At 36.1% G+C, this 20,321-nt stretch overlaps 1 protein-coding gene and 1 long non-coding RNA gene across 2 annotated transcripts; both read right to left on the minus strand.

Moving 5' to 3' along the window:
* Positions 1-774: 774 nt before the first annotated feature.
* On the minus strand, positions 775-15,384 carry LOC114824295 (uncharacterized). Its single transcript, XR_011579863.1, has 4 exons — positions 14,875-15,384; positions 14,647-14,774; positions 14,278-14,344; positions 775-988 (listed from the first exon to the last, which is right to left on the minus strand). It is a non-coding gene; the product is annotated as an uncharacterized lncRNA (long non-coding RNA).
* LOC139195222 (uncharacterized) lies at positions 5,897-7,149 on the minus strand. Its single transcript, XM_070820366.1, has one exon. The coding sequence runs from the start codon at positions 7,020-7,022 to the stop codon at positions 5,922-5,924; it is 1,101 nt and encodes a 366-aa protein (XP_070676467.1). The 5' UTR covers positions 7,023-7,149; the 3' UTR covers positions 5,897-5,921.
* Positions 15,385-20,321: the final 4,937 nt, after the last annotated feature.

The following is a 20,321-nucleotide window of genomic DNA, read 5'->3' on the forward strand; positions in this document are numbered from 1 at the left end:
GTTTTATATAAATAAATAAGGATATTTGAACAAAAAAATTTTACATGTATGTTGGCACGGAATGTTATTAACAGTGTACCCATATTATATAAATTATTATTATTTGTAATTTTAAACGAGTCACCAGGCTTGAAAATTGAACTCAAGCCTTGAGTCCCTTTGCGCGTATAGATATGCACATCATAGACGTGGTTTCGTTGCCGATGCATTATTCTGCAGGTGTAAAAAAATTGCTTTACATCTATTTTAGGAGAAATTTTATAGTATGCCGGGAACACGGTACACTAAGTGTCATAATATAATTGGTTAGAATTTTTTTTTTTAAATTTCCAAACAATTTTATTATTACACTTGATATAGCAGGCAACCCACTGAAAAATCTCTCCTATTTTAGGGTTTAGGATTAAGAGTTGAAAAGACATGACTTATGTTCAACTTTGTTTAGCTCTAATCTCATTAATTTAATTTACCGGTATTTTGATCGAGGTCTAAAAATTTGAGCTATTGTTGATTTCATCCAGTTTTCTTATTTTTCAACTTTAATTAAATTTCTTGGTTTGTACATTTTTGACTTAAATTTTTAACTTGAATATTTAAATATGAAAATCTAACCACTTTATTGAAAAATAGTTAAAAGAAAATTTATATGTCATCATATATGATACTTAGACTGACACACCCCGACCGAGATCGAGGCATGTTGGCCGTCACGTGAGGATGACGTAGCCATGTGCACAGTGCGGAAGCAATAAGAAAAAGAAATATACGAATAAATAAAAACCGAAAGCTACCAATGTGCACTAATAAACAGGAAGTGCTAGGAGTGAGATACAAGTGTAAATATTCATAATCAGAGCATAGAAAGTTTAGGTGCAGTTCAGTAGGACAAGTACTAGTTATACAGTATCAGAAGATGTTCTACAAATATTTTATTCTGTCAGAATCGCTGAGATCCTCGTACGCCACCAACACCAAGTCTACCTAAAACCTGGAAGGGCGTAAACAGAAAATGTGAGTGGGCAAAAACAAAGCTTTTCAAAACCATTTCATTTATCAAACGCTCTAACCCCTCGCCGTAAAACATGTATAATTTTCCCATAAATAGAATATAAACATATGCATAAATGAATATATATATATATATATATCTCAAATCAAATCATGCTTCACATAACTATATTCATAAGTATGCCATGCCAAAACATAAAATAGAATAAGTAACTCAAGTGAGAATAAATTCATAGAAAATAACATATTAGTCGGAACCCCTGCAGAAGTCTGTACGGCTGAAATCATAGCTCATTAGTCAATCTAGCCAGAGTCACTGCAAATGACCTATACGACACTACACTGCACACAAGTCGGAACCACTAAAAGGGTTTGTACGACAAGATTGGGTGTAATATAATTATGCTCAATGCTATGCTCTCATGATAGCTGGGCGATAAATCGCTAGTCACTTACGAGTCAGAACCACCTATGATGGTCTGTACGACAAGACTGTGCACTTAAATTGGATCCAATGTGAGCATATGGTGCGGGAGGTGACATTATAAACAGGCATGTACTATATCTTTAGTAATTCACAATCACTTGAGGTGCAGGTTTACGAGCTCTATGCTTCTCAATTAATCACACCCATTGATCACATTCACAATTCATAAACTCACCTGGGCTTACCTGAGCGTCCACAGCACCACAATTATATATTATGCATCATATACTATTTCATATTTTGAATATAAATTTATATGCATGGCATTTCAAAGCATACTTTCATTTAAACGCATTTTCTGGGAAAATATCAAGTATATGAATATATACTGAAAACCAAAAGCCCACTCACTGGTATGTCGAACGGTCGTAACCCCCGAGTCGCCCTTGACTGCACTCGTCATTAGGATAAGTCTTCATATTTGCGAAACAACTATAAAAACGTTAATTTAAAGCACATAACCAACATTAGCTAATAACTTCTCATACATTGCTCAATTGAGGTATATGAATATACGATCGTGACCTACACAACCCCACGAACATCCTTATATTTTTAAATAATTTTTGGAGCCTTCACGCACCGGCAAGGGCACGGCCCTACGCGCGGCCATGCACAGGGACCCTAACGGAATCCCTTAACCCCGTAAGGAATATTCCGTTCAATAGTAACGGAATCCGTTAAACTAACCAACGCCGTTAGGAATATTCCGGCATCCCCTACCTTCAAACTCCGGCAACCGTTGCCGTCGCCGAAAACTGGGAAAATCTTAGAATCCTTATATCTCTGTCGTTTCTTAACCAAAACTTATGAAATTGGTCTCAATTTAAAGCTTATAACTAGAAGAACACATCCTTAACAATTTCAAGGCTTGAAATCCACGAAAACTCGCTGGAGAGAGCTCGATAATTCCTGCCAAATTTCAAACTCTCCAAACTCGACTTCCCGACGTCCAATTTGCTTGGTTTTTCTTCTCCGAGCTTCATACAAACGTCCTAAAGCTTCCTATGAGCTTAAAATCCCCTGAAACATCTATAATTATGACCACATGAACATTACTCAAATCGGGGGTGATGGTTTCTCAGGTTTTTGAGGGTTTCACGATTTAAAAAATGGCATATATGAACTCAGGGATTTGCAAGGAGTTCGAATCTTACCTTCTTGACATCGATTTGTGCGTGAAATGTGAGTTTGGCATTCGTTCGTACAAAGTTGACGAAAACAGAAGAAAATCGAGAAGGAGGAGAGAGAGTGCACGGGAATGAGAGAGAGAGAGAGAGAGAGAGAGGGGGGAGTTGGAGTAAGTGTGTGGCCCAAAATTGCCCACTCCAACCAACCAAAACAACAAAACAACTTAATTCCAATTAGTTCCACATACTTAGGAAAATAACTTGGACCTAAACCTAAGTTATGTACGCACACTACTACCCACGTTTAAGGGTAAAACCGTATTTTCACACCATCGATAAAATTATCCCAAAACAGGCTGTGATATAGACCATATATTAAAATCATTTAACTAAAAGGAAGAAACAATTGTATTTCTTTCTTAATTAATGAATAAGAAACTACAAAACAGTATTTATACACTTGTCAAAATAAAGCTTAGTGACTAATGAAACCTAATGAACTCACTAAACTAGGATTAGTTACAAAATTGTTATAATAAACCTACAATTGCACAAACAAACTATTAAACATCTAAGTATGAGTTGTTCCTTTACACCTCTCTAGTTGAACGGTGAAGGACTAAGTGACAGCCTGGATTGAAGATACTGAAATCTAGCTTTGGACAGTGACTTTGTATGAATGTTTGCCAGTTGAAGCTGAGTGTTGACATATTGAACCTTGAGTAAATTAGAAAGGACAAGCTCTATGATGTAGTGGTAATCTATTTCAAAATATATTATGGTTGTTTGTACCATACTTAGGGCCTCCGTATTTAGATCTCGTATAAATACTCGGATGACTCAAATGTAATTATGTAATAAAGGAATGGGCAAATATGTAATAAGTGAGGAACCCTTATTCTATAAAAGGACCCTTCACCCTCACCCTCACAATTAGGGAGGCCTCACATCCCCTCTCATATTGAGAGAAGCTCATCCTCACAGAAAGAAGCTCTCTCTCCCTCTTTCCTTCTTCAACATCTCTCAGAAATACAATATCAGTGTGGACGTAGCCCAAACCTTGGGGTGAACCACGATACATCTTGTGTTATTTACATTTCTTGCAGATTCACGGTCGGATTTACGTTGTTCCAAGACCTCTAGTTTTGTGCATCAACATTTGGCGCCGTATGTGGAAAACGACATGAAAAACTATGTCAGTTCTCTTTCATTTTTTCACCTCCACCGTGAATCTGCAAAATCACAAAATACCTAGAGACAGAAAAGATCCAAATCTCAAACACTCATCAGCTCTCTCTCTCAATCTCTACTTTTTGGCAAAAATTTAGAGAACTGAAGTATGAGAAACAAACCCACTAAATCTCTCAAGACACTCCATCTCCCACAAAATCACCACCAAAACCCTATTATTCAACCTCAAACTCTACATTGTTTTTGCCATCCTAGTCATCTGCCTCATCGCAGCCACCCTTCTCATCTTCCTCTGCCTCCGCATAACTCGAGTCTCCCGAAAATGCAAGATGTGCGTGAAGCACAGCTCCGGCTCAATCCCCCCAGTCTCCAAGGAGATCGCCAAGATCAAGGAACCGCGTCCACGCGCCGCCGACAATGGCGAGAGAAAATGTTACTGAAGGAGTAAAAAATGTCGGTCCTCTTCTTGTCGGGAAAATGGAAGAATATGACTGTTAGTAGCACGGGGCCTTGCGAAAGTTCAAGGCGAAAACCAAGAACAAACCCAGATGTTGTTGTTGCTTCAGTATCCGTTCCCCAGACTTCTTCTGCTGCTTCAGTCAGATCACTTGTGGGTCCAACCGCGAACTTAAGAGAAAGAATGAAGTACTTTATTTTCTTCTGATCTCTGACTCGCTACTCTCTATCTCTCTCTTAAGAACCAACTAAATCCCAGATAAGATTCTTCCTCGTCATCTTTATTACGTAACTGTCTCGTTCACCCTCTTAAAAAAGTGGCGCCACATATTTGCTAATTGAGCTCTCTTCTCTTCTCGCACCGCTCACCATGCTTACCACCTTGTTCATATTGAACCTAAAAAGGATAAAACGCCCCTCTTTTTTGTTGTTGTCCAGCTGTAGGGAGTGTGCAGTTTGTTGAGTTAGCTTTATCCTGAGCATGTGCCGTTTGTTGGGTTGGTCTTATCCAATCTCCCCAAATCGTTTCCCGTTTTCTGCTTCCCGCCACCATTCGTCTCAGTCAATGCCCGTAGCCGAACGGCGGTCAGTAGCATTTATGAAAAACGGCATCGCAGAGAATGGAGTTTGCCCTTCGGAGTCGGCTAATGGGAATCGCGACGTCTGGAGCTCGAAAGAGTCTGAATCTTCCTCCGCTGATCATCTTGTCATCATGGTCCATGGAATTATGGGAACTGTTGCAGATTGGAAGTTTGGGGCGGAGCAATTTGTTAAAACACTTCCAGATAAAGTTATCGTTCATTGTAATTACAAGGTCTTTAAAACCACCGCCATGGAATTTGAGGTAATTACAGGGGGGACCAAGGGCAAGAAGTCATCGTCGGTGCAGGTGTCGCCGGCGCCGCTCTCGCTCACACTCCCGTGGCAACGTTATGTCCCATACTCAAGAAATCCGAGGTGAGGAAGAAAAGGAAGAGCCTTTCCAGCTGCTGCAGTAGAAGCTCATCCTCCGTCACCAAGACTCTGGTCCAGTACAAGACTCATGGCTATCAAGGGTGAGATCTATGACATGTCCCAGAGCAGTGGATTTGGTATACTAGCATACAGAAATGGCAAGCACAGAACAAGATAAGATTCCACTTCTAAAAAATGATGTCTGGAGATGAGAAAAGCCGAGGAGAAAATGGGTTTACAGTCACTGCTCGCCCATGCTGTAAACATGCAAAGCAGAAAGCAAAAGTAGAGAAGAGAATAAAATCTAAGAGATTAGGATTTGACTGAGCACATGCATGACAGCAGCGCAGAGACAGAGACAGAGAGAGAGGTGTGGTGGAAAAGAAAAAGCAGAAAGCAAAAGTAAGGAATAAACATCCCACCAGAATGATGTAATTTATTTTTCTTATCTTTCGGAGACATCTGTGTAAACCCCATCAGAGGGTAATAAAAAATAAAAAAATAAAAAATAAAAAAAATAAAAAAGGCAAAGCCCAAAATAAATGGGCTAGAATGTTATGTGAAGGGCAAAGGCCCATAAGCCCAAAATAGCACTAACCAGGTAACCAAAAGTACGCCCAATACTCAGTGGCGGAGCCAGGAATTTAAGATAATGGGGTCAAAAAATAACTTTCAAAAATCGATCATACTTTCATTCATAATTGTCCACGACGTGTTCTCATATTTTGGAAACGTCGTATTACAACATCATTACTAATAGAATCATATACATCTTTCTCAATGTACACAACCAAACTATCATTCAACCATTGATCACCCATCCTATTACGATGTGGATTCTTCACAATTTTCATCACCGAAAAAGCTCTTTCAACTGAAGCAGTCGCAACAGGTAAAATCAATGCTAATTTCACTAGCAAGTACACCAGGGGATACTGTCTATCCCTCTTTGTCTCCACCAACTTTTGTGCAAGGTTATTAATTCCTTTCAAAGTAGAAAATTCATTATGCAAACGCATATCAAATATATAATTCTTCAGTTCATCTTCAAGAAGTGTGAGCTTCATATCAGAAAAATCCTTTGGATAAAATTTAGCAAGTCGAACTAACTTTTCAATGTCAAAAGCTGAGAATGAGTCATCTGGGCTTAAGCATGCAACACAAAGAAGCAACTCTGTACTTGTCTCATTAAAACGATTGTTCAACTCTTGAAGTTGCTTATCAATAACATCAATAAAGAGATCAACACGGTAGTGATGAAGGTTTGTCAATTTTTCAACTCTACGTCGTGACCTCCCTCGAGCTACAAAGATGTCATTCATATCAGGAATATCAATATCATGCTTGCCACAAAAAGAAGAAACTTTATCAAGCCAAGCATCCCATCCATTATCCCTCATCGCTTGTAGTTGTTGCTTACATGCTTTGACTAAAGCCATAACACTCACTATATCGAGATCTTTCTTTTGCAATGCATGTGACAACACATTTGTGATTCTCAATATTTCTTTCATCAAAAAGAGACTAGAGACAAAATCAAAAGATTGCAAAAGATTCAACAAAATATCCGCTTCACCTCTTTGATCAAGACTTACACCATCATCTACAATCATCTCAAGCACCTCAATTACAGAAGAAAACATATTAACCAAGCTTACCAAGGTACCATAGTGTGAGCCCCAACGTGTATCACTTGCACGTTTAAGACTAGTTTCTTGGTTCAAGCCTTGCCCACTTGGAAGCTCATAATCTTGAATAGCTTCCATAACTTTGGTTTGTTGTCTTTCTCTAACCATGTCTCAACGTTTACATGATGCTCCAACAATAGTAACGACATTATTAACCAAGCAGAAAAAAGAGCCAATTTGAATATGATTTTTCGCCACGGCTACAAGAGCAAGTTGAAGTTGATGTGCAAAGCAATGAATATAAAATGCACTTTCATTTTCTTTCAAAATAAGTGTCTTAAGGCCATTAAACTCACCTTGCATATTGCTAGCCCCATCCTAACCTTGTCCACGCAATCTAGATATGCTTAATCCGTTTATAGAGAAGAATTGATCAATTGCCTCTTTAAGTGAAATAGCAGTGGTATTAGGAACATGCTTTATGCCCATAAATCTTTCAACTACTTGTCCGTTGGTATTCACATAGCGAAGTACAACTACCATTTGCTCCTTGACTGATATATCACGCGATTCATCAACCAAAACAGAAAAGAAAGCATCATCACCAATATCAAACATGATAGCATTAGTGGTTTCACATGCTGCTGCATACACAAGATCTTTTTGAATATCAAGTGATGTTAACTTGAGATTTTCAGAAGCATTTTTAAACACCACATCTTTAATACCCTCATTATGATCTGCGAGAAACTTCAAAAGCTCAAGAAAATTACCCTTATTGCTTGAATCTTCACTTTCATCATGACCGCGAAAAGCAAGACCTTGTCGCAATAAAAAGCGAATGCAATCAAGTGATGCATTCAAACGAGTGCGATAATCAATACGTGCTTAATCCGACTGCTTGTGAACAATTGTTTGAATATGTTGATTCTGATTCATTAAAGTTTCACAATGAAGTAAAGCTTGGTTGTGAGCACTATTAGGGCCTCTAACATGAACTCGAAGTCGACATTTTTTCTTCCAATTATGAAAACCTTTACTAGTAAAATTGTCATTACCTGCTTGGTCTGGAATCTCTAGCTTGAAGAGATAACAACTTCGACAAAAAACGGCATTTTTGGATATGCTATACTCCAACCAAGTAGGAAAGTCATCGAACCATTTCGGATTGAAACGGCGTTGTACTCCTGCAAATGAAGTATATGGAAATTGATGGGTTCGAGGTTGAACCAATTCCCTTTGTAAATAAGCTCTTCGAACCTGATCTCTAATATTTGGATCATATTCTGATATCCGGAGTCGAAGACCAGGATCTCCTGGAAGATTTGCCAGTATACTTTCTATGTTATTTTCATTTGAACTTTCAGGAATATCCGTTGTAGAGGGTGAGATGTTATCTTCGGTTGATTTTCTCTTAAAATACCTCTCCATAACTGTTTTAAATAAAACCAAAAAGACTTTCAACAACATAATATAACTAAGTTCGGGATTCCCGAAATATTTTGTGTATTTCGGGATTTCCCGAAACCGAACCTGCATTAAAAATTTAAAATCAGAGACTGGTAAATCGATCAAAATTGAAACCCTAACCTTGATTTATCGGAGTTTGATTGTGAGAGGATGGGTGGGTCTTTGAATTCGAGAGGAGAGACAGAAAGAGTCTGATGGGAGAGAGTGAGATTGGAGAGAGTCTCTTCTTCTCGGAACCTCGATCATTTCCATCCGAGAGACACTTTGTCCAAGGAGTGAGTCTTTAGACACATTTCTGCAACTTTCCTTATTTTAATGTTATATAATAATCAAAGTTTGCAATTTGCTTGATTGTAATTTAGACAACACACAACAGCCATGTGCTTTTCTGCACACTTTGATTATTTTAGTAATATATAATTGATATTGCAGTTTGCTTTTCTGCACATTTTGATTATTTTAGTAATATATAATTGATATTGCAGTTTGCTTTTCTGCACATTCGCTGGAGCTGCTGCAAAGCTGCTGTTGCAGTGCTATTAAAGGGGTCAAATTTTTATTTAAAGGGACAAATTACAGATCCATTGGGGTCAAGGGAGCCCAATGCCCCCTCATTGGCTCCGCTACTGCCAATACTCCAAAATTATTCGGTAACCTGCCACTATTACCACTAACCAGGTGATCAAAAGTACGCCCAGTACTCAAAATTATACATGAGCACTACTTATGTCAATCATACATAAACATTCATGAGCATCACTCATATCAATCATACATAAACATTCATGAACATCACTCATGTTAACATTCATAAGCATCACTCATGTCAACATCCATGAGCATCACTCATGTTAATCAACATAAACATTCATGAGCATCACTCATGTCAATCAGCTTCGAAAGCTTCATTTACAGAGTTCTAGCTTCGAAAGCTTCATTTATAGAACTCTAGCTTCGAAAGCTTCATTTACAGAGCTCTAGCTTCAAAAGCTTCATTTACAGCGCTCTAGCTTCAAAAGCTTCATTTACAGAACTCTAGCTTTAAAGCTTCACCTACAAAGCTTCAGTATAGGATATACAAATACCGCATCCGAACAACCGCCACTTCGGCCCATACATGAATTCAATTTGAAGTCTTCAGCCAACAGACTCTATTGACCGAAGACTTGGGGGACTACATTATGTTCCATATATTGGGCCTCAACTGGGCCTCATGAAAAATACTTGGGGGACTTAGCCCATTATTTATGTACTAATGAACGAGCGCTTATTCTATAAAAGGGACTCCATCACTTTCATTAGAGAGCACCCATTATTCATGTACTGAGGAGCAAGCCCTTATTTTATAAAATGGACTTTTTCACCTTCATTAGAGAGTATCGCCGCCAGTTGAGCAACTGCCTAGCCGCGAGCATCAACTCTAGCCCATCATTTTTTGTATTGATGAGCAAGCCCTTATTCTATAAAAGGGACTCCCTCACCATCATTAGAGAGCATCGCCGCCTGCTGAGCAACCGCCTCATCGCGAGCATCACTCCTAACCCATCACTTATGTATTGAGGAGCGAGCCCTTATTCTATAAAAGGGACTCCCTCACCATCAACGCCATAAGCCGAGCCAACCAAGGTAACATAAGCCACAAGCAAAGCAGCCTCGCAACATGTGCTACTTCTAGTTGAGCATCATTTCACTTTGAGCACCGCCTCATATCGAGTATCAGTTCTAGACGACATCTAGTTACTTCGACCCACACATGGATTGAATTTCAAGTCTCCAGCCAAAAGACTCTCTTGACTGAAGACTTGGGGGACTACTATTTGTACCATACTTAGGGCCTCCGTATTTAGATCTCGTATAAATACTCGGGGGACTCAAATGTAATTATGTAATAAAGGAAGGGGCAAATATGTAATAAGTGATGAGCCCTTATTCTATAAAAGGACCCCTCACCCTCACAATTAGGGAGGTCTCACATCCCCTCTCATATTGAGAGAAGCTCTTCCTCATAGAAGGAAGCTCTGTCTCCCTCTCTCCCTTTTCAACATCTCTCAGAAATACAATATCAATGTGGATGTAGCCCAAACCTTGGGGTGAACCACGATACATCTTGTGTTATTTACATTTCTTGCAGATTCACGATCGGATTTACGTTGTTCCAAGACCTCCGATTTTGTGCATCAATAATGGTCCTAGCATGAAACACTGGATTAGATGCCAATGATATTGCAGAAACATTGTCACACCATAGCTTAGGAATTTGATTAAGTGGGAAAGCAATGTCTATGAAAATCTTGCATATCCGTGTTAGTTCTATAGTAGTGTGGGCAAGAGACCTATATTCAGCCTCTGTGGATAAACGAGCAACAGTGTGTTGGCACTACAACTGATAAGATTTGTGCCTAAATATACACAATATCCACTGGTGAACCTTATATAAAAAAACACAGTCTGTTCAATCTACATAAAAAAAAAGGCAGTGAGATGTAGAGGGCCTTGTTTGAACCATAAGCCTTGATCCACATAACCTTTCAAAAATCTTAAAATTCTCTTCACAGCTTGAAAATGGGTATCCCTAGGACAATGTAGGAATTGATAGACTTGATTGGCAGCAAAATAGAGATTTGGTCTAGTCCATGTAAGAAATTGAAGAGTTCCTACTATGGACCTGTATTCCTTTGGATTGGACAACAAGGTTCATGTGTGATCTAACTTCTAAGTAACAAGATGAGTGACGCAAGGTTAACAGCCTTCCATGTGGATTTTAACAAAAAGATCCAGTGCATATTTACTCTGAGATAGGAAAATGCCATATGTGGTTCTTTGAAATTCTAAGCTAAGGAAATAATGTAGAGGACCTAAATCGTTGACAGGAAACAATTCACTGAGTGTTTTGATAAAATCTTGGCGAAGAGAAGCATTATGATCAATAACCAATATATCATTAACATATACCAATACTATCACAAGAGATGGTTCAGATTTCACAAGCAATGAGCAATCAGATTGAGAGTTTAAGAACCAAGTGAGAGTAAACTATGAAATAGCTTGTCATAACATGCTCTAGGGGCTTGTTTTAAGCCATAGAGAGACTAATTTAATTTGCAGACATATAAAGGCTAAGACGGATCGAAAGATGGAGGTTACTGCATAAAAATAATTCAAAGAAATTTGATCTTCCACAATTATAAATTCATATTATTGTATATGCTAATATATATACATATAGTACCTATAGCATAGATAAGTTAACACAGTTAACATAGATAAATTCATATTATTGTATATGCTCATATAACCCTCTTTCTACACCCAACTTACTTTTCACACCCATATTAAAAATAATTAAACCATCAAAATCTTTTTAAACCCAAATTTACTACCTAAACTACCCTAATTCAAAATATAAATTTCTTTACACTCATTCAAAACAAAACTAAATTGATTAAATGAAAACCTGTTATACGAAGATTGAGAGTGCAGCATGGAGGATCATAAATTGAGTAGTTATCCCCAGCAGTATAGCTATCAAGAAAAATAAAATCGAAGAGAGTGAATACGTTTCGTTTCGATCATATGCCTGTCTACACTATTCTATGCTCTATTCCGTCCATGGTTTGTCAAACTTTTCTATTAATAGCCAATGTGAAGTATATGAGGATGAGTGTACATATACTGGACCTGACCAAGAAGACAAAGCCAACAATCACTTCATGTGAAGTGTTTATTTGATTTATGGAATGAAATCTTAGAAATCCAACACGGTTGAGCATCCCAAAGTTGCTGGTGCCTTTGAGAAAATTTAGCTAGTGGCCTAATGATTCCTTTCTGAAAGGATTGTCCCAGGGGTGCAGGGTAACCGGGCTGTGATGCAGGTGCACTAAGTGCAAGTAGTACTAGTCACCTTGTTAAAAATTAAACATGTCCACAATGCAAAGAAGATGGCGTAAGAAAAGTTGATGCTAGTGATGATTTTATATTCGAGCTGTAGATTTATATATGAATGTGATTGAACTTTTTACAAGCAATACACTTGTAAATCCTAAACAAAAATAATTAAAATCAAACAAAAAACTCACATAAATCGATTCATACCTTAGTTGAAGGTTCTAAAACTTCAAAATCCTTGTCCATCCGTAAAAAATAGCTTGGTTCTGTCTATGTGAGTGTCTTAGGGTTTTAGCTAGAACAGAACATAAGGGAAAGATTGCGTAATGGTAAGAATTCAATTATTAGTGTGGGTTTATTAATAAATTTTAGTTTTATTGTTAATTTTATTTTGTATTTGATGGTAATTATACAATAGGGCAAGGATGACAATTCACATTTAAAGTTTAAGTTGGGTGTAGAGTAAGGTTACATGGGTTCAAATAAAATTTCCCATGAAAATTTAAGATGCTAATTAGGAGTAGGAAAAAGGAGAAACAATATTTAATTCTTATATTTAATCCTAAAATTGAGTAAAAGATAACCTATAAATAAGATATGACAGTTATCACAATTTAATAAAATAAATAATAAAAAAGCTTATGTGGATAATCAGTAGATAGACTTAACCCAACAAAGTCAACTAAACAGAATAATGACTCACAAATTGGACTTATATCAAGTTTACTCTTTAATTTAATTATTTATTGACATTGTTGATTATTTACGGTGTAGAATCATCATTTTCAAATTGAGTGACACACCCCGATCAGAGTCGAGGTATGCTGGCCGACACTCGAAGGTGACGTAACCAAAAAGGAAAGTGAAGCATAAAAATATGGATAAATTTAAGGGAACTTTAACGAAAAGCACCCGGTACTATTCACTTTAACGAAAAACCACATTTTTACACTAAAAAGTCAAACCTAGTACTATTCACTTTACCCTTTATTTTGTCCTTATCATTAAAACTCAAAGTTTTCAAACCCTTTTCATTAGTTTTCCTTAAATTGAAACCAAAACTAACATTTATTTAATCTAAAGTAGCAAGTGCATGGTAGTGGGAAGAACCTATAAAACACAAATGTTCAGAGCATGGATGATAGTACGACAAAAGTAGTGCAGTCGAAACTAATTAAAGTACTTAATACACAACCGGGAAAAAAAAAGCCCCTACATTTATCCATGGAAATGTCAGAATACACCGGAGATTCCTCGTATGCCATAGCGAGTTCAACTATGTAAGTCATGGAAGGGTGAAAAACATAAGGGTGAGTGGGCAAAAAACAAAGGTTTATAAAACACATTTATTTCTGAACATACTAACCCCTCGCCGTAAAACATGTATAGTTTCCAGAAAATCATACTACATATAAGTATGTAATCAACTGTAAATCAACAATAAATCCAGAAATACGTCAATCATAATATCTCAATCGTAGCATAAGTAAAATCAAGTGCTCATCAACCTATGCTAACACATGAGCTCATGCAGATAAGTTCTGCCATGAACAAGACATGGTGTAATCATAATATACGCTCTAGTACTACAATCACGTGAAGACTAGCACTAGGCGCATCACATACGAGTTGGAGTTGCCTATTGCAACCTGTACGACAGGACTGGCACCTACAATGGATCCAAGGTGAGCGTGCGGTGCAATGTGAACATACACGTCAAGCCTAGCCCTAGCACGGGCAAGTACTACACCGATGCAAGCATGCATGATGAGCAAGTATAATGTATGTGAACATGCCATGACAATATATAAATCTCAACGTCATAATAGCATTTTTTTTAAAATTAAATAAATCATGGCATATCAGCATAATATAAATCTTAAAGCATTTGTGGAAACTATAAAGCTTTATAATATATATATATATATATATTTATATATTATAAATGTATATATTTATATTATAAATCTTTATAATATATATATACATATATTTATATATTATAAATGTATATATTTATATTATAAATCTTTATAATAAATATATACACACACAAATGCCCACTTACTGATACGTCGATGGATCGTAGCCTCCTAGCGTTGTTTGTCCTCGTACCTCATCGGGGTAAGTATCACCTATATGTGAAATAACTTTACTAATTAATTAATTAGGACATACGCTAAAAGGTTAGGAAAATCCCCAATAGTTTGCTCAAACGGATGGTTTAAGTATACGAAAACATTCTACTCGATGTCACAGACCCGTACACGTCAAACATGCGCCGCCCGGAGGCCGGACACACCTTCACGCGCCGCCATGTGTCTCCAGGTCGTGGCAACACGTGTAGGCCACGCAACTGACAAACTGACAAAAACCCTAGGGAATATTCCATTAGATTTGACATAATATTCCGCTAAACAGTAACGACTTCAGTTACCTTTAACGGTGTCAGAATATTCCGTTAACTTTAACGGAATATTCTATCTTCTTCTCCGGTGGACCTTCACAGCTGTCGCCACCGTTCGCCATCTGGTTTGCCGGAAACTGGAGAATTTTCACCGAATTCTGGAAAAAATTTAAAACTTCATATCTTCTTCATTTCTCAACCATTTTTGACGCACTTTATATGAAAATGAACCTTATAAAGAGTATAACAAGCCTATACCTTTTAAAAGTCCAAAAAGTGGACGGAATTAGACTGAAAAAGCTCGAAAGTCTCGGACCTATTTTCAACTCCTTAAAACTGCGTTTTTCAACGTTGGCTCATCTCCCAACTTAGGTTAGTGGCCATGGGGAGTTGTGTAGTGGCTTCTAAGCTTCCCAAAAACTTGTAACTCGAATTGGAAATCATCGGAGAATCCACACCTGAGTCGGAGCTCTAAGTTGGAGGTTCAAAACTTTATCATTTCATGATCGGTTCGTACGGATGGGTTCGTGGGTTTGAGAAGAGTGTAATGGTGGTGGTTGGCGGTTGGAGGTTCGATCTATGAGTGTTGATGATGGTGTATGGTTGTTGCAGAGAGGAGAGAGATACAGGTGAGGGAGAGAAGAAGAAGAAAAAAAAAGAGATAATGAGTTTGATTGGACTAGAGAGAGGGAGGGACTGTCTAATTGGTGAGGGAAATGAGGGCTAAAGTTGATTGGTGAGTAAGTAAAGGGCATGGGACCGATTTTTAAAGACAAAAGGGTTCAGATTTTGTACAATATAAAATGTACATAGAATCTGAAAATTCTAACTCACCCTATCTAAAACAGTGTTTCCAACACTGAATAATTAGCACACGCGTGTACAATTCTACCCGTTGTTAACACACTTTAACTAAGCGTAATTTCTTCGTTACAAATCCGATTCGGATCTAACTCGCGCTCATGCATTCGTAACAACGAGTACTAATTAATTACAATATCGAAAAAAATAATTTAAAAGCCGAATAACTACATCCACGTCAGGTTCCACTTCTGCCAAAAAGAGCATAAACGTCATTTTACACACTCGGGAAGAAAATTACATAAAAAATTAGAGACAGCTCGTCACATTGAGAGTTCTAAGTCACGAATCCGTTAATTGCTTAGATCGTAGATTTTAAGACTTAAATTTGGGATCCCAAAATCTAAGTTAAGGAGTTATTGTATACCCCAAATAATGAACTTTGTTTCACGTACGTTAAGCTCTAATAGCATCTCTAAGAGTTACTTTAAAAAAAAAATTAGTTTAGCTAGTGAACAGTATCAAAAAGTTATTTTAGCTAGCCCATTTAATTTATTTCCAACAACACTCCATATTTTAACGATCTTTAAGTATTTTTTTTCTTTAACCATTCAATCTCTTTGAATATTTATTATTCAACCCGTCTTTTAAGGGATAGAGTGTGAGTTTTAATAGTTTTTTAATATTTAGCTCCCTTTAAACTAGCATTTCAAGAGATTTAAGGAGTCTCCCAGAGATGTTCTAATCACTTCTTAAGTGAATGCTCAGGCTAGTTTTGAAGTCCATGCAAAACTTGTTTTGACTGAAAGATTGTAAGGAACAAATGCTATTGAGTATCTCCAAGAGAAACTCTAAATTTTTGCTTAAGCAGCAAGTAAACAATATCAAAAAATTATTTTGGTTACTTAGTTTAGTTTTTCGTTTTCAACAGCACTCACTATATTAACAAATTTTGAATATTTTATTATTAACAATTCAAATCCAACCCACATATTTTTTTAAAATAACCTTCTCTCTCTTCCTTTTCTCCTTGCTCAAGGTTCCAAGGTTGAGTTTAATTATTTGTTTAATGTTTAGCAAGTGAATAGTTGCTCTCTAAATTTAAAATGACTGTTCATTTTGCTATAGTAGAGACTTCTCTTACTGCATCTCTTGGAGATGAAATTTTTGAGTTCTGACTTTTTAAAATAGAGTTTTGGATGTTTTAAACCATCTCTTGGAAATGCTTTTAGAATAGAAATTGAATTGGATTTGCGAAGGTACCTTTAGTTAAATTTACCACACTGATTATTTCTAAGGAAAAAAAATTAGATCAGAAAGTCATGAATGAATATGAAAGGAAATGAGTATAAACGCTCAAAATTTGCAGGTTAACAAACTAAAACAATTAGCCCTTTAGGGGCTTGGAATTGAAACTATAATAAAATAGACTCAGGATTTAAGCGGTTCACTCATCAATATTGGACTACATCCAATGTGTTGCTTGGAATATATTGATTTCAAATGTTACAAATAGAGCTCAGCTAAAATAAGAATTCACTTTTGTTCCAGTCGTCCGACCCCCTAAAGAGGGGTTCCCACCTCTTTATTTAGGCACTCAGTGAACACAACAATCCTAAGGCTCGCCTGCTTTTACTTTTCTGGCATTTAATGCGTCACTTACTTAGACTAGCATGTTGAAAATCTTTTTCATCATTAGTTGGTATTTGACGATAAAGTGACATTTTCTCAGTCAGAATTGCATGTCCTTCAAGATTAATGTGTGCTGAGCAATCGGCTCAGCCCTGATTAGTCAATGATGTCACTCCCGAACAATTGCCCGACTATCTTTATGTCCCATGTTAGACTCCTGCTTTTGAATGGTGATTGATACGTGGCCTAACTGGTGTCTGAGCATGCCAGCTCATAAATTCTCGTGCCATAAAGTTCTTGATCTCCTCACGTGTCCTTGGCGTCGAAGAGTACTTTATGTTGCTCAATTGAACTCGATTAGTGGGCAATCGGCCTCAGCGCTCGAAAATGCTCCTCTCCATTTCTACTGGGCCCTGGATTTCCTTCCCCTCTTTGGGCATTTCTCGATCTTTATTCCAGCCTTGTGCTATTTTGAGGGTTAAAAAGGACCGTGCATTAACAGTGAGGACGAAAATGAATAATATGAAATAAAAAATTCTCTTTCATTCATGAGTTTTGTTTTCAGGTATTCTAATATGCGATCTACTTAATTTTTAATTCATTCGTTAGCAAACGGATGATACATTGCAAAAAAAAAGTTGACAAGTTATAAATATTATACAAAATGAAGTGAGGTGAAGTCTTATCAGTGCGTCATTAGTTAGGAGTAGAATTTTCTCCCCTTTCATCCCTTCCTATTCAAACGGTTGCGATTACGTCACGTTTACATTTTGTTTTGAATTTTTTATATAGAGAATAAGACAAAAAGAAGAGTGTCAGAGGAGGGGATGGAAGTGGATGGTAATAGGAGATGAGAGAATTCTACTCACATTAGTTGTAGCTACCGATAGAACTTTGTTCATCTCAATTTGTACATTATTGATACTTTGGATGAGGTCTCTAATCCTTAACATTCTTTGACTAAAACCTTAATGCTATTCAAAGTTTGATCAAAGTTCCTTGACTTTGTACACCTCATTATATTACAATTAATATTTATATTTTTATAGTTTTGACATTAATTGTTTGATATTTTATGAGATTTATAATCCTATAAATTTTAAATCCCTCATTATAATACTATTAGAAACGGTTACAATAAAAAATGGATAAAAACTATGTAAAAATAAGAAATAATAAATGGCAAAATAATGTATCCATAGTGTTAAAAGTGTTAAAAAAATCGATACATTTTACATATAACAAAGTGGTACATTAATAAAAAAGAATTGGTACATTATAAATAAATTAGGATACAAATAAAAGATTAAAAAATTATGAGTACAAATGAATTTTTTAAAAATATAGGCACTAAAAGAAATTAATACACGGGTACAAAATAAAACTAAAAAGAAAATACTACAAATTAAAAACAATGTTGCAAATTAAAAGTGGGTACAAACTAAAAATATAAATATATGATACAAAGTTTAGGCATAAAACATAAATATACCATATGTAATTTTTCTATCATTGATTAAATATACAATGTCACGTGACGGTATACATATGGGTACAAACACAAATCAAACTTTAAAAAATATGGGCACAAAAAGAAACTAATATACGGGTACAAATTAAAAATGAAAAAAAAATTGGTACAAACTAAAAATAAAAATATATGATAAAAAATTTAGCCATAAATATAAATATACTAATTGTAACATTTTTAACACTAGAGGAATATATTTAAAAATAAAAATATTTTATTATTGAAATAATTAATTATGTTATTAATATCCAAGAACCTTGATCAAAAATTGAAAATGAATAGGATTTTAATAAATGGAGTAGCAAAAAGAAGGATGTGAACCTAATTTCTCCTTAATAATAATAGCAATTTGTGTTTTTATTTTTATTTTTTTTGTAATGAAATAAAAATGATGCACTATCTAGTCTATCTTTGTACATTTATTTCTTTATAAATAAACATGTTATCAATACGTTACCTGTCACAGCCCGTCCCGTGATTCTTTTTATCGAGGTTGTGAAATGACGAAATTATCCTTGACGGGTGCTAAGGTAGGTGTGTGACATATTATTGATCAAAGCATTTTCCCTAAGTTTTGGAAAGTTTGAATTTTGATTAAAGGTTGTATGTGTTTTGTACGGTTAGGGAAAGAAGTTGAACTTGTTTTGGGATGGACCACACACACACACGGGATACCCTCACCCCGTGCCCTCTCTCTCTCTCCTCCTTCTCTGTCACTCTCACTCTCTCCCTCTCGAAACTGTACGGACCGACCCAAAAACCCTTGAAACTTCATGGATCGAAGTGGAGATTAGCACCATTGTGTTTGTGAGTGCCCTACGAACTCAAAGGTACCATTTTCAGGTAAGAAACCCTTCGTTTTCACGTTGAAAACTCAAGGTCCGAATTGAGTAATATTCATGAACTTTGTAATGGTTGGTTTTTAGGACAATCCAAGCTCATAGTGAGCTCTAGGAAGTTCCCACGAAGCTCGGGGACGTTCGTTTGGAAGTTTTGGACGTCGGGACACCCTAGTTCAAAGGTGGCCGGTTTTGGTGAAGTTTCCCGATGTGATTTTCGAAAGTTTTGAGGCTCCAAAGAGGTATAGCCTTCTTCCCCTCGTGATTTAGGACATTTACGTCTTGATCTTTTAACTTGTCCTTAACAATTATTTATTATGAATAATACTTAAGTACTTATTACTAAGTATTATATATATATATATATATATATATATATATATATATATACTTTTTATTTTGACTCAATAAGATTTTAACACATATATTTTTGTTTAAAAAAAAATAAGCATGTCAATTAATTTTTTTAGACTTTAAAAAGTAATAAATATGTGACATCTTTTAACTGGTTTGAATGTGAGTTTATAAAATAAGGAAAACTAATGAAAAGAGCTTAAAAAATTTGAGTTTTAATGATAAAAACAAAATAAATGGTAACGTGAATAGTATCATAATTAATTTTTTAATATAAAAATATAATTTTTCGTTAAAATAAATAAAATTAGAAATTTCTTATTAAAGCTACCTGTAAAATATTCACTTACCACTGCCTAAATATTATCGATTGATTATTGTATTCCGCAGCACACCGACTTTGACCTGGTTACGCTCACGTTAAGCGAGTACACCTACCACCATGTGTATATAATATATATATGTTGATGATTTGACATATCTTTTGATTACCTCCAAATTGGTTATGTAGCACACTATATGAAAACGATTGACGTAATTCGTTTGTT

This window comes from Malus domestica, chromosome 04 (genome assembly GCF_042453785.1).
Source record: "Malus domestica chromosome 04, GDT2T_hap1".
Lineage (NCBI taxonomy): Eukaryota > Viridiplantae > Streptophyta > Magnoliopsida > Rosales > Rosaceae > Malus > Malus domestica.